Source organism: Urocitellus parryii, unplaced genomic scaffold (genome assembly GCF_045843805.1).
Source record: "Urocitellus parryii isolate mUroPar1 unplaced genomic scaffold, mUroPar1.hap1 Scaffold_4140, whole genome shotgun sequence".
In the NCBI taxonomy this organism is placed as follows: domain Eukaryota; kingdom Metazoa; phylum Chordata; class Mammalia; order Rodentia; family Sciuridae; genus Urocitellus; species Urocitellus parryii.
Window position 1 is genome coordinate 13,838 of NW_027553701.1, and position 15,447 is coordinate 29,284.

The window sequence follows — 15,447 nt, forward strand, 5'->3', positions numbered from 1 at the left end:
GGATTCTTTTCACAGTTATCCATATTAATTTACTCATCTGAATCCACAGGTAGTTTGTTTCACATTTTATCTAGAATTTATGGGATCATTAGAAGAGATGGTTTGTAGAAAGTTTACATCATCATAAAAACTTTTTGTTTGAATTATATACAATTATCGCCTATGCAAAAAGTTACATTAATATATTTTAAAAGAATATCTGTCAATGGTCAATTTCTCAAACTGGGTAATATATGCACAAACATTTGTTTTACAACTAATTCATTATGTTTTATATCTTTTTGGTATACATGTCACTCTTTACATTTTAAAATAAGTGCTAAGCTTTCATAATCAAAACCTTTGTTCCTCACATAATATTTATCTTGCTTATATTATGAAAATAATACAAGAATATAATTTCAAAAAAATAAATGAAAAGGGAAATTGAACAATAAAAGTAATTACATTTTTAAAAAATCTCACACAGGCAAGGGTAACTCAGTAATTTTTTCTTCTTTTTTTGTATCAGGGATTGAATCCAGGGGTTCTTAACCACTGAGCTACATCCCCAGCACTTTTTATATTTTATTTTGAGACAGGATCTTGCTAAGTTGCTTAGGGCCTTGCTAAGTTACTGAGGCTGGCTTTGAGTCTCCTGCCTCAGTCTCCCAAGCTGCTGGGATTACAGATAATTCAGTAAATTTTAAAGTGGGTTTAAGTAGACAAACAATCCTCTGCAATATTACTAGGTAGTACCATAAAAAAGAATGACTTTTATGACTTTTGCTGGCAAGTGGATGGGTCTGGAGACTATCATACTAAGTGAAAGAAACCAATCACAAAAAAAAAAGGTCAAATGTTTTCTCTGACATGTGGATGCTAACACAATATAAGGGGGAGGGGGAATAGAAGTTCTGTGGATTAGACAAAGGAGAATGAAGGGAAGGGAGGCGGGACAGGAATAGGAAAGACAGAAGAATGAATCAGATATAATTTTCCCATGTTCATATATGAATATACCACCAGTGCAACTCCATACCATGTACAACTTCTAGAATGAAATCATAATTAGAATAAGTTATACTCTATGTATGCATATCAAAATACACTCTACTGTTACATATATCTAAAAATAACAAATAAAAAGACTACCAAAAAAAAAAAAAAGGAAAAAAAAAGCGGCAGGCAGTAGAGCATACAAGTTGTGGTTCAGAGCCTGGTCTCTACATCTTTCTAACTATGTGAACTTGAATAAGATACTTCAGCTCCCTGAACTTGTTTCCTCATTGGAAAATGAAGAATAGTGCCTACGTCACAGGATATCAGGTGGATTAATTAGGCAAGGAAAGTAAAGCGTGAAGCTTGGTGCAGACACCTATAAAATATTCAGTAAAAGTTATTTCTAGTGGTAATAAAAACATTTTTTCCTGAATCACAAGATTTACTCTATGACCTACTTACTCAATTACCAATCTTTATTTGATGCAACTCCACAAAAATAAATTGAGATGTTCCTTCACTTACAGGAATGAACCACCTAGTCTAAAATTCAGCATACTAAAAGGGCAAATTTTAGTTGAATGCGCCCTCTAGTGGTGCATGTTATGTGCAAGTACCAGGCACCTACATAAGATAAAACCTAAGGTGAAAGTCTCCAAGGTTGGTAATTAGAATCTGAAGCCAGCTGGTTAAGATCATTGTTATGAGAAACACTATCATATATCTCGTATAGCTCATTATTTTCAAGAGCTAGAGGACTGTTTTGTCTTTTAAGACTTTCTAGAATATTCACGAAATTTTCTATGCTAAATCCTATTATTCCTGTGGTACTGACTTTAATCTTTCCTCTTAACTGGGACACTTTCTAGTTTTCTCTAATGTTGCAAAGTAACTATTCAGTTAAAAAATACATTCGGTTAAAAAATACAGTAAGAAACCAAGCACCAACTATGTACCAGGTAATGGGGGATACAGTAAACAACTTATTACACAATTCATTATGCAATTTCAAAATTTGAAAAGTGCCATCAGGAAGTTTAGACTACCATGAGTACACAACAGGGAATCGGTTTAGTATAGGAAGAGACTGCAAGGTGAGGCAAGTGAAGTAGGCAGCTAAGGAGTTTGAACTTCATTCTAAGAACAATGAAAAAGGATGGAAGGGTTTAAAGTACATTGCATGTATCTGATTTGGCAATCTGATTTACACTTTCAAAGTTTCACTTCAAAAAGGCAGAGAAAGTGAATTTGACGGAGAACCAATGCCCAGACCAGAAGCACTGCTGGTGGTGAGACAAGAAGAAAGCTGGAACACGGGAGGTAACAGTATTGATAAAAAGAAACAAAGTGGTCTGGGGTTGTGGCTCATTGGTAGAGCGCTTGTCTAGCCCTGGGTTAGATCTTCTGTACCACATTTAAATTTTAAAAAAAAGTGGCGGAGAGAGAGGAAGTGGACCAATATTTAAGAAGTAAAATAAATGCAGAATGATGTGGGGATGGAGTAGTGGTCCGAGTGAACCGTGTGGCTGTGATGCCATATTTATCACTAGTACAACTGGTGGTGGTATCCAGGAGGGAATAATGAGTTGTTGAGGAAAGTAGGTTTTACCTCTTAAACTTCCCTGGCCACAAGGTGTAATATTTCAATTGAATGCTCACCTAGCATTGAACAGGACCATACGGTACCTCCCCCATCAAATAGAGCCCTCAAATGCCTGTTGTTGTTGTTTTTAACTTTTATCACAGTGACTTACTCCCACTGAGTCAATACCTTTACCTTGCCTCTGTCTGAAATGTTTATAACTCCCGCCCACTCCCAATTTTGCCAGACGTTTGTTATTTTTCGAAGTCCAGTTCAAGACACCTTCTCAAGGAACTTTTGGGCATCTCCTTCCCCACTCCAGTGTTTTCCCACTAAGGTGTAAATTCACAGATATGAAGATTGTGCACTCTTCATATCTGGGTCATCGGAGTCCAGAGCAGCACCCTTCAAACACCAGGAAATCCACAATCTTATTCTCATTTACGCGTTCAGAATCTGAAAAGCCCACAACGCCGCCTCTCCCTACAGACGGGAGATGGCTCGCCGGAAGTGACGCTCTATCAAGACATACGTGATTCCGGTCTCTATATCCCAGCTGCCATAGGGGGGCCGGGTTTCTCTGGCTTGCTAACTCGGCTGCTCTGGAGGATTCACGCGAGGTAAGAAAGTGCGCGTGGCATACTGGGAATGAGATCCCCGAGTCCCTGGATGTCGTAGGGAACCTCCTGTTGATTTCCCCGGACTTGGCCAGACCTATATGGAAACACGGGAGGGCGGAGGAACTGGCTGCTGGATCCCTGAGAGCCCCCTGCTTCCAGTGGGGCGGAACCGCAGAGATGTGTGGCCTGCCGGGGCGCCTCAGCTGTTGGGGCGCTGGCCGCCGTGGACCCCTCCAGGCCGGGCTCTCCCACTTCACCCCCTGATACCCAGAGCGCCTCCTTCACATGTACTCAGGGGAACAGCTCCAGCCGCTCTTGCCAGGCGCAGAATCTTCGGCAGGAGCGCGTGTAAAGTGGTGTGTAGCGTCGCCCACCAGTTCTCCGGGTCGGCCCCTCGGCTCCTGTTGGTGGCCTGTTTGAGACTAGGGAGCCGAGGCCCTCACGCTGATTGGCACACAGAATGCTGCCCTAAAAGGGCTTACCTAGTAGTAGATCTGATCATTCATTGATGGTGGTTGATGTTCTCATTCACCGCAGAGAAAAAACTTTTTCAAATTGTTACTTAGTATGTAAAGTAACCGAAACATTGTTCCGTTTTATGTTGGAACCAAATAATTCGTTGTAGAAGAAATTACTCCTTTAAAATGTGTATGCATCAAAATGAAATCTCTGTTTCTGAATATTAGAGTATATTTGGGGGCACAATACCAAGATATACTTTTTAGTATTAAATATATTGTATGTTTTAAATCATAATTGAAAGGAACTAATTGAAGATTATTTAAAACTTCTGGGCTGCAAGCTGCAGATACTCAAATTAGTAAAAGTGGAAGACTCGATATCACCATGTGACTATAAACACTTTTGTATACCAGTTTTATTTATAACTATGCCAAGAAGGGTTATAAAGATAATCACATTAAAGGACAAGATTTCTGGATTCTTCTTAATCTGCTAGCCCAACTGTTGTGTTGGAAGACTAAGCAAGAAGATTATGAGAAAGTAGCACTGGGAGTTAGAAAAATAAACAGCCAGGATTGGGGAGGAATAACTTTGTTCATTCACTGTATTACTGTGTGGTTTATAATTTATGAAATAATTTCTTAGCAAATTATTTTCCAGTTTTAAGCAAGTATATATGCTTTTTATTTCAACCAGTGTGGTGGCTTCCCTGGCAAGTACCAGATTTATATTAGTAACATATCTACACAACGTATAAAATTAAATATATGTAAATATCTAAATGCAATTAAAAGTATTTTAATAATTAAAAGTTTAACATATGAGCATATTTGATACCGATATACCATCTCTTATTAGTTGTCTTTTTTTTTTTAATTGATGACTAACCAGACATGCTTATCTTAAGGACTGATAAGGTACCTCTGATGCAACATGACCAGGTGGGCACGAGTTACTACCACACATAATAAGAGACCCTTGCCTGCAACATCATGGGAGGACATGAAGAAGGGGTCCTTGGAGGGAACAAGCCAAAATCTACCAAATCGTAAACAACCTGAAGCCAATAGACTGTCCCTTAAAAATGTTGCACCCCAAGCAAAACATAAAAAGAACAAAAAGAAGAAAGAGTACTTAAATGAAGATGTGAATGGTTTCATGGAATACCTAAAACAGAACTCACAGATGGTTCACAATGGGGAGATGATAGCAATGGACAGCCAGGAAGTAAGGGAAGAAATTGCAGTTGCTTTAAAGAAAGACAGTCGACGGGAAGGAAGACGATTAAAAAGACAAGCAGCTAAGAAAAATGCAATGGTGAGATAATCACTTCTTCCATGTTATTTACTTTATATAGTTAGAAATTGTCATTCATATACTCACACATACACATATCTTAGAAGGGTCTAATTACTTTTGTCCTAAATTCATAAAGCATCTTTTTTAAGGTCTTGTACTTCAGCACATATATGCTAGGCACTCGATACATTGCTTAATCATCACAGCACTACAAAGATGATGGCAATATCCCCATTTTATGGGTACAAAACACTGAATTGTAGGCAGGTTAAATAACTTGCTGTAAGCCAATTAACCAATATCATGTGAAATTCAATCCCAGACTTTAAAACTTAGGTTCTTGACCCTGTCTTCCAATAGCCCTTTTTCAAATCGATATTTTAAAAAATGAAGATTAGGTACCACAGGTTAAATGTGTGTAGTTCCCATTACTTGGAAAGGATGGATGTTCTTTTATCTTTATCCATAAAAATTCAAGACACAAGAAAAAGAGATCTAACATGAATCACACTAGTTAGTAACAGCAGAGTTAAAACTCCTTGAGATTTTCTAGTAATTGCTCCCTCTTTCAGCCATACTACATTCTGAATAATGCTGGGGGCAGCAGGTTTATTTCTGCAGTGCCTAGTCCTAGATTTTAAACTATGTCAAACACAGGAAATGAAATACTTAATATAATTTTTTCCATTCTCTAAGTGAATTTCCCATCTTCTACCAGGATGCTAAAAAAGAATCAGGACATGTTGCCAGTTATTAGACTTTGATTTTTTTCTTAGAATTGTGAAATGGAGAGCACTGTTTATACTAGTACAGACTGTATTATTATATTTAAAATTGACTATTTAGGGATCATACTTGTAAAGTATCCCTTATGGATAAATTTGGATAGAAAATAATCATTTTTATTTGGATTAGGATAAAGTTTTGTTTCACTTGTAAAGTCAGTTATTTTAAAATATCTTTAAGCCAAGAAAATTAATCTAACTTGAAGATAATTTAATCAACATAGGCCGTATGGTGGATTGCAGACCATTTGAAGACATTTACTGTTATACTTCTTAAGAGAAGCTTTATGCTTGTAATTAAGGACTAATGATGTTGTTTTTCACAAAAGGAGTGCTTAATAAATAATATATGGCTTGTTTTTACCTACTGTCAATTCACTTTCTTGTTGTTTTTAAAATTCCTTATACTGTGTGTCAGTTCTTAAAGGCTAATAAATTGATTAAAATACAAAGATTTATCAGTCAAATCTCTATAAGCTAATCTACATTAAACCAAGACTTCTCATTGTGGTGATCCAATTTTTAGCAGTAACTTTTCCTTCAGTGGTAGAATAAATATAGTTTATTCATTTATTCATTTAGATCAGTTCATTTTAAGTGTAAAAGTTATTGTAGACTTTAAAGGGACTCATTCTTCTCCAATGTTATTAAACAGGAAAAAAAAGGACAGAGGTACAAAATGTGTTTTATTTTTCTTGTTGAATTTGCCTTTTTTAAAGAAAACCTGTGCTTATTAAAGAATAAAAAAAAGTTAAATGACTATTTGTTACCTAAAAAATACATGTACATTTTTCCAGCTTAAATAAAATAATTCAGATATCTTTCATTTCTGATTATAATTGATGTTCTGTTTCATTTTGGCAGAAAAATATGTACCACATTGCTGAGTAGTATGTAAAGATCTATATATTGTTTAGGTTTTGTGTAAGAGCCAGATAATTATAATTATCCCTTTACAATATATGTTGCATATCTTCTAAAAATGAAACTCTATTTCTGAATGTTAAGGTTTATGAAAAGTTCAAAAACAATAAAGATTCCAGGTGTAATGGCATACACCTATAATCCCAGTGATTCAGGAGGCAGTAGGATCACAAGTTCAAAGCCGGCCTTAAAGCAACTTAGTGAGAACCTGTCTCACAATAAAAAATAAAAAGGGCGGGGAAGTAGCTCAGTAGTAAAGTGCCCCTGAGTTCAGTTCCTGGTACCAAAAAAAGAGGATATAATTTTTGCTACATATTATGTGAAATGAATCATGCTTTAATTGGAAACATTTGATCCAAATTCATTCAATTATGTGAACCCTAAAAGTATAAATATTAATTTGAGTGCTAATTTTATAGCCATTAAAAAGCTCCATTTTTTGGTGTAGACATTTCCTATTAATAAAATGAATAGTCCATATTTATTCAATTCATTTACACAGTTGCCTGTTTAAAGCCATATATAACATTGTTTCTGAGATTAATGGATTTGGAGATTGAAAATCTTCAAAAACATTGAAACCCTCTGATGGAAATGACATCTCTAGTCAGGAATGTGAGAAACACTTGTTATTCTACAAATAATGTATTGAGGTTTTTTTTTTTTTCTTATAAAAGCTAAATAGCTTGAAAATGAGAAATGTTTTAAAAAGATGTTATTGATAATAAGTGTAGTTTTGTAATGTGGAAACTCACTTTTTGTTTTCCTAGGTATGTTTCCACTGTAGAAAACCTGGCCATGGAGTTGCAGATTGCCCAGCTGCCCTTGAAAATCAAGATATGGGCACTGGAATATGTTATCGATGTGGGTCCACAGAGCATGAAATAACCAAGTGCAAAGCTAAAGTAGACCCAGCTCTTGGTATGTTCTCTTTTACTTTCTTGGGTTTTGGGGATAGGGGAGTGACCAATAAGTAGCCAACTGAGTTTTTTGTTGTTGATAGAATTTGTTATAAGTATGCCACTTAATATTTTGAAATTGTAAAATTTCAAGTTATGTAGAAAGAAATTATTTTTTTTTAATTTTTTTTTATTGGTTGTTCAAAACATTACAAAGCTCTTGACATATCATATTTCATACATTAGATTCAAGTGAGTTAAGAACTCCCATTTTTACTCCAAATACGGATTGCAGAATCATATCGGTTACACATCCACATTTTTACATAATGCCATATTAGTAACTGTTGTATTCTGCTACCTTTCCTATCCTCTACTATCCCCCTCCCCTCCCCTCCCATCTTCTCTCTCTACCCCATCTACTGTAGTTCATTTCTCTACTTGTTTATTTTCCCATTCCCCTCACAACCTCTTATATGTAATTTTGTGTAACAATGAGGGTCTCCCTCCATTTCCATGCAATGAAAGAAATTATTTTAAAGTAATGTGAATTATATAACTTGCTGTATACAGAATCAACTTAATACAAACTGGTGATTCTTACAGGTGAATTTCCTTTTGCAAAATGTTTTGTTTGTGGGGAAATGGGGCATCTGTCCCGTTCATGTCCTGATAATCCCAAAGGACTCTATGCTGATGGTGAGTACTATTACCCTCATACGTCAAACTATCAAACATGACAAATCATCGTGCAGAGTTGTCATTTCATTTATTTACACCATTAATTAGTTCGTGCATGCATTTTTGAATAAATAGTAAAATCTCAAGAATTTCACAATTTTTTTTATCAAGTACTTTTAATGTACTGGAATTTTTGTACAATATGTCTTAATATATTAATAAGTCAGAAAAAAACTAAGGTGTATTTTTCAAACATTTTTTGTGAGAGTGTGTCATACATTTGTACTTTTAAACATAACAGAAGCAGAGGGATTACATATCAAAACTAAAAGATTTTTAAAATAATGTTATGTATTTAATCTCAGCCTAGCATCTCATTTTGGTAGAAAGGATGATATACACTACTCAGTTTTATTTCTGAATTTTTGAATTTTTTCCTTATCTGGCATGGGACCATGTAACTTAATTTAAGCTCAGCTAATGACTTAAGGTCCTACAATAAAGCCTGTGATGTCTAAAACATTAGGAGGAGATTGTTAACTGTTCATGTTTTAGCTGGCACCATCAGGGTGCCAGCTCTTTTGTCTTGTGCTGAGTTCCGACTGGAGAAATCCAGTGCCAAAACATAGCTTTTGGAGTCAGTCAGACGTGGATTGTAACCTTACTCATGAGCTACAAAACTTTGATCAACTTACTAAACTTCTTTCATCTCAGTTTCCTCACCTATAAAATGGAGATGAGAAAACTATATTTCAAATTTTATTGATTCCAAGACACACATTTTTTTTAACCATCTCAAATCTAAATCAGAATAGATCTTATCTTTGTTGGGTCTCATATAATTGACTTTTTTTTTCTGGGGGATATGTGAAATAATGATACATCAGTATTATCTTAGATTTAGTAAAGTATGGCATTTACCTATTATGAGGATTAAATTGTATTATTTTCAAGTGCCTCTTCTGTTTCACTGTGTCATATAAAATGATAAAGAGGCTTAAAAACGAAAGGCAAGACGAGTAAATAACATAAACTTGAAATTTCAGCCAGATTTGTATCCTTTTTCTAAGTGGCTTAATATTATAAGCATGATTATAGTAATGCCTGAACACTAAGCAATAGTGTTTTACTGTTAAGTGAAAGATTCATTTAGAAACGTGTGTGTTGTAATTCACAATCTTGAAATGTCTCTTAAAATAAACAGGTGGGCATTTTTATTAGGGTTAAGAGGCCTGTCGATGGAAGGTACTAAAACAAAAGTTAATTTTATCCCTTTCCTAACTGCTTAATCCTCTCTGACCTGTAGAATAGAACAGTAGTGATTCATAACCTTTGTTTTCTTGTTTGTTTGTTTGTTTGTTTATTTGTTTTGCGGGGGGGATCATTGACCATTTGGGAATCCAATAAAAATTATGGACATCCTCCTCAGAAAAATGCATCTGTACACAACTTTTGTTACAAGTCCAAGACTCCACAGACCTTTGATTGTCTAACTATGATTAAGATCCAAGTTTCTGTGCCATGGTTCTTAGACAAAACCCTTCCACCATCTCTCTCTTCTCTTCTCTACTTGTACCCAGAAGGCCAAATTCAAGAGATAGTGGTTAGATAAAACAGTACTCTGGAAAGTTAAGAGGAATGGAGAATGAATCATTACTAGGAATGGTTGTACCTACATAGGTTTCTGGCTCCGGCTACTTTTACAGCTGACAAGGATGTGAAGATTAAATAAAATATGAAACTGCTTTGAGATATTGAAAGCCCTGTGTAAGTATGGATAGTATTCAATAACTTTGTTCTTTCAAAAGGTGGTGGTTGCAAACTTTGTGGTTCTGTGGAACACTTTAAGAAAGATTGCCCTGAAAGTCAGAATTCAGGTAAGTCCCTGGGCCTCTATTTCATAAGGGGGGTTTTATTACTTCTCTATTTTTGCTGCCTTTTGATATTAGTAGCTCATAGGAGTTCTACAGATCCTAAGATGACTTGTTTTCCTATTGCTGTTCTCAGAGGACAAACTGACCAATAAGCCTGAGAGGATACTTGTTTACAAAACATTTTATTCCTTAATTTTTATATTTGGTAACTGGTGAATTTAATTATAATGGAGCCTAAAGTCTCCTTTCACTAAGAGAAAAATCAAAATATGAAAATATTTTTCAACATTAGGACGGGATGCACTCATACATGCTTTGCTTTGTGTGTACCTAAATGATTCAGAGTGATTGCAAAAACTGCCCAAAATATTAAAGATGTGCTAATGACACAGCAGCTGGCTAGTTATTTTCTCCCTGATGAAATACTAGCCTGTTCATCACAACTCCATAAATGTTGGCTCTACCTATAGCTGATTTGAGGAGGTGGGGATCATCATTCCATTAGTTTGCCTGGATTAGAATGATGATGATCTTGTATTAAAGAAAGCAAGGCAGTAGGATAGCCCAGCAGTGCTTCTTGAGGAAAAAAAGCACATTTCTTTTTATTTCTTTTTATTTCAATAAGCCACAGTAGTACAGTATATCTGCCTCTTATTTCTTGCCCCTAACATTTAAATGTGAGACCCAAGAGTTCCTGTTTACAGTCTTGTCTAGAATAAGATAGTCTTTACTGTAGTTTAGGCTAGAGTGAGATTGAAATGATGAAGTGGAATTTGAATTCTCCCTCCTGGGAGGATTGCCACTTCCCAAATGATAAGACTGACAAGCAGATGTTGTATAATTTCACAGGTGGAATCTTGTGCATTTAAAACCAATGCTTCATAAGTCTTGCTGTTTACAGACTCTTGGAATTCATTGACTCTATAATGATGAACTCTGGGAAAGAATGAAAGAGCTTTCTCATCAGTTTGTGCATTGCAAAGTAGTTGCTGCATTTCCCTAATTGGGATGAGAAATTGCCTGTGGTACTCTGAAATCAAGGGTTATAATCAATTACAGAATTGCTCACTTTCTATGAGTGATGAAGTCTTCCCTCTTTGTGATTATTCACGTCAAAACTAGTTCCTTTGCTAACCCAATATCAATTTAAGTGGATGCATTTGATTAGCCTTTTCCTTATATACTGACTTTTCTTTTACAGATCGAATGGTCACAGTTGGTCGCTGGGCAAAAGGGATGAGTGCAGACTATGAAGAAATTTTGGATATGCCAAAACCAAAGAAATCCAAAACAAAAATACCTAAAGTTGTCAATTTTTAATAACGTTCAGTACCGTTGTTAATTACTATCACATTGTTACTTTCCAAACTGGGCGTGCTTTACAAGTTAGGCTTCCTTAACCCCAAGAACAGTTTACTTCATTCTGTCCATCAATGAGTACTTCTACCGCTGTTTGGAGAAAGTCACTGAAGAAAAGCACAAGATGATTAAATTGGATTCTCTGAAAGAACTTGTTTTTAAAGGAGAAAACTTAGACAAAATTAAGTTATATAGTTGATTTTATATCTATGTATGTGTATGTATAATATATACATATATATAAAACAAAAGCATACTGCTTTGCATTTGTGAATGAATTTTTGGTCATATTGTTTTCTTGGTGTAAAATATCAATTTATTAGTATACTAGAAATTTTTAAATTGCCGTAAAGTCTGTATTTTTAAAATATTGAATAAAAATGCACTTATTGTTCCCTGAATATCTGATTCTGTATTGAACTAGTCATTGTTCATTAATATCCATATAACAATCCCTTTGAAATTAAAATATTTTATGAATCCTGCATGGGGATAAGCAGGGATTTGGTTTTTGTTTCAGTTTTGACATAGTTAAGGATTATTAATGTTGGGGCCGGGGTTGTGGCTCAGTGGTAGAGCACTTGCCTAGCATGCATGAGGCTCTGGGTTCGATCCCAGCAACACATAAACAAATAAAATAAAGCGATTGTGTCCATCTACAGCTAAAAGAATATTTTCTTAAAAAAATTATTAATGTTAAAGTTGAGGGGTACCTCAGCATAACAGAAACTCTTTTGCCTTTGATTTTCAAGAAAAAAATTCTCACCCAAATTTAGTGTGCAGAATTTAACCACAATGATGACACATAACAGATTGTATATCAAACTTAATAGCATTTTGTTTCTCATGTTTTAGATGAGTCAGGGCGAGATGAAAGTATCACCATAATAGAGTTAGAACACTAATCAGAGACCCATTAGCTTCTTTGTCTGATTTGATGAATACATGCATACTTAATACATATATTTCACAAGGCTTGACGCTACCATTGTACTGTATAATGGAATGACTCTGGTGGTTTGTGTGTTTCATTTGAAATTTTACCTGATTGAATCCATTTGTAACTAAAGGAAACAGCTGTGATTAGTTACTGATGCCTCAAAAGCAAAATATTTACCAAATAAAAAAAGAAACACTTCTCTCTGTTTTCATGTCTGCACAACTCAACTGTTCCAATCTTAATAGGAGCTGTGCTTTTATTTTCTATGTGAGAAGAAAACATGATGACAAAATACTTCTTTGCATCCTGGAGCCAAAGAAAATGAGTGCCATTCAAAAGGAATTACACAGGCAGAGAAGGACAGTAAGGCTGCCTTAATCATTCAGTCTGAATATACCCAAACATTTCACCATCCTGTCGGGAACTGAAGACTGCAAGGAGGCTTCACTCCAGCTGCAAGTGGAGTGTGTACTTTTTGGACAGTATTCAGTATATGGTGCCCATTTTGTCTTCCTTGGATCACTTTGTTTATATTGTAATGATCTATAAATGAGAAAGTGAGAGCATTAGAAATAAATTGCAGGTGATGAATATAACTTTAAGTACAGAACCTGAAAGGAATGCACCAGAGGTAGAAATTCAGGGAAATCCTGTTTCTTGAAAGGAACTATAGATGTTGGGTGTTGCTTAGTACCAAAAAGAAAGGCTGACATTTAATTTGTTCATTTGTTATATATTTCCCAAGTACCTGCTATGTTTCTGGTATTCTTTAAGGCACTGAGATTGTGATTGTCACTAAGGCAAATGTCCATAGGCATTCAGCAGATGAGGCTGAAGAATGGAATGGGGACTTTGGGAAAACAACAGAAAGGGATATTTGATTGTATTTTAAAAATATTTTGTTGAATCTCCTAAGACTCCTTCAGACCTTTGTAAATGTCATCTCTTCTTACAAGCTTACCTTGCACTTTTTTATGATGGACTCCTAAATCTATAGCAGTCCTATGATATTCCAGGTTTCAGTTCCATTTTCTTACCTGCCTGCTGGGCATTCCTACTGGGATGCTCCACTGACACCCCTAATAATATAGTCAAGTAAAGACAAGTCCTGACAAGGCTTATTTCGGGGGCTGCCAGACCAGATACACAGTATTCATTTTCTTGGAGGCTCCAAATCATTTTGCCCTGTCCAGTCGCTCCTCATCAGCTGCTGTGATAGTGAGGCTGCAATGAGGGCAACTTAAAATGTCACAAAACCCATGTTTTTACTGAGATTCAGCCACTTTCATAAATAAATATTGTTGCAAGCCTTTTGTTAGCTTCCAGAGTTCTGAAAAAGATGTATTTTAACAGTGTTTGCTAGTGTTCCCATTGCTTTCATGTAGACTTTCAGAGGTCTTTCATCAGTCTGAAAGTGCTCTGCCTGCTGGAAAGATATTGTTGTTTTTTTTTTTAAATAACAGCTTTATTAAAATAGAATTTACTTGTCATACAATTGATTATTTAAAGTGTATTATTCAATGGTTTTTAGTATATTCACAGAGCTTTGCAATTATAACCACAATGAGTATTTTCCTCACTTCCAAAAGAAACCTCACACCTATTAGCAGTCACTCATCATTTCTACCCCACAAAGACCCCACCCGCCCCAACCATAGACAACCATGAATCTACTTCCCTTCCCCATAAGGGGAAGTTTTAAGCAAGGAAGGAACATGTCCTGACAAATGTACAAAATCTCATTCTGGTTCCTAGATAGAGGAAAGCTGTAGGAGCACAGGAGTGCACACAGTGAAGTTGGATCTCTCTCAGTGAGGGATGATAGTGTCTTAAGTTATGGTGGTGAAAGTGAAGACAGATGAGGAGAAATAGAAGTTAATTTTGTTTCTGGCAGGAGTGAAGGCCCTCAAATCAGTCTTGCCCCTGAAAATTACCCCCAAACTGTAGAATAAAGTTAATTTTTAAAGACTCCTTTAAAATATCAGTAAGTTTACAAAGAAGGGCAGAATCTGTAGAGGTCAAATACTAAGTGAATTCAAGAGCTCTAGAAGATAAGCCAGCATGTCTGCTGAACCCTAAAAACCTTGAGTTGAGCTGTCTGGCAACAAAAATTGCATAAAAAATATGAACTGTTTTTTTGTACTGGGGATTGAACCCAGTGACTTTACCATGGAGCAACATTCTCAGTCCTTCTTTGTTTTTTATTTTGAGACAGGATCTCACTGTGTTGCCCAGGCTTGGTGGGAACTTGCCATTTCCTGCCTCAGCCCTGGAAGTAGCATGGATGTCAATATAAAGCTATTAACAAAAACATAGGATAACATAAGGTCTTATAAATTTAACTGAACAGAAAAGAGAAAACTTTTTTAATGTGTAAAAATTTTCCAGAATTTTTGCAGAATTTTTTTTTCATAGATATTCTTCAATAGATGAATGGATAAAAAAATGTGGCATATACACACAATGGAATATTACTTAGCAATAAAAAGAAAATTAAATCATGGCATTTGTAGGTAAATAGATGGAGTTAGAGAACATAATGCTAAGTGAAGTTAGCCAATCCCAAAAACCAAATGCCGCATGTTTTCTCTGATATAAGGAGGCTGACTCATAGTGGAGTAGGGAGGGGGAGCATGGGAGGAATAGATGAACTCTAGATAGGGCAGAGGGGTTGGAGGGGAAGGGAGGGGGCATGGAATTAGAAATGATGGTGGAATGTGATGGACATTATTATCCAAAGTACATGTATGAAGACACTAATTGGTGTGAATATACTATGTATACAACCAGAGATATGAAACATTGTGCTTTATATGTGTAATAAGAATTGTAATGTGGAGCTGGGATTATGGCTCAGCGGTAGAGAACTCGCCTAGCACTGGCAGGACCCGGGTTCAATCCTCAGCACCACATACAAAAAAGGCATTGTGTTGTGTCTATGTACACCTAAAAAAAAAAAATGTAATGCATTCCATTGTCATATATAAATTTTTTAAAATTAAAAAAAAATAAGAAGACATGGGTAACTAGGTATTATAGAA

The 15,447-nt window shown here is 35.6% G+C and overlaps 1 protein-coding gene across 5 annotated transcripts; it reads left to right on the forward strand.

Annotated features, from left to right (window-relative positions):
• The first annotated feature begins 347 nt into the window (after positions 1-347).
• Positions 348-13,790, forward strand: LOC144248984 (zinc finger CCHC domain-containing protein 9). Of its 5 annotated transcripts, none has more exons than XM_077794746.1 (7): positions 348-2,301; positions 2,811-3,183; positions 4,553-4,962; positions 7,424-7,574; positions 8,159-8,251; positions 10,042-10,110; positions 11,309-13,790. In XM_077794746.1, the coding sequence occupies exons 3-7, from the start codon at positions 4,579-4,581 to the stop codon at positions 11,425-11,427; spliced, it is 816 nt and encodes a 271-aa protein (XP_077650872.1). In that variant the 5' UTR covers positions 348-2,301; positions 2,811-3,183; positions 4,553-4,578; the 3' UTR covers positions 11,428-13,790. The 5 variants fall into 5 exon arrangements, with proteins under 5 accessions (XP_077650872.1, XP_077650874.1, XP_077650875.1 ...); XM_077794748.1 differs by having other exon boundaries at positions 2,915-3,183; XM_077794749.1 differs by having other exon boundaries at positions 3,017-3,183.
• Positions 13,791-15,447: the final 1,657 nt, after the last annotated feature.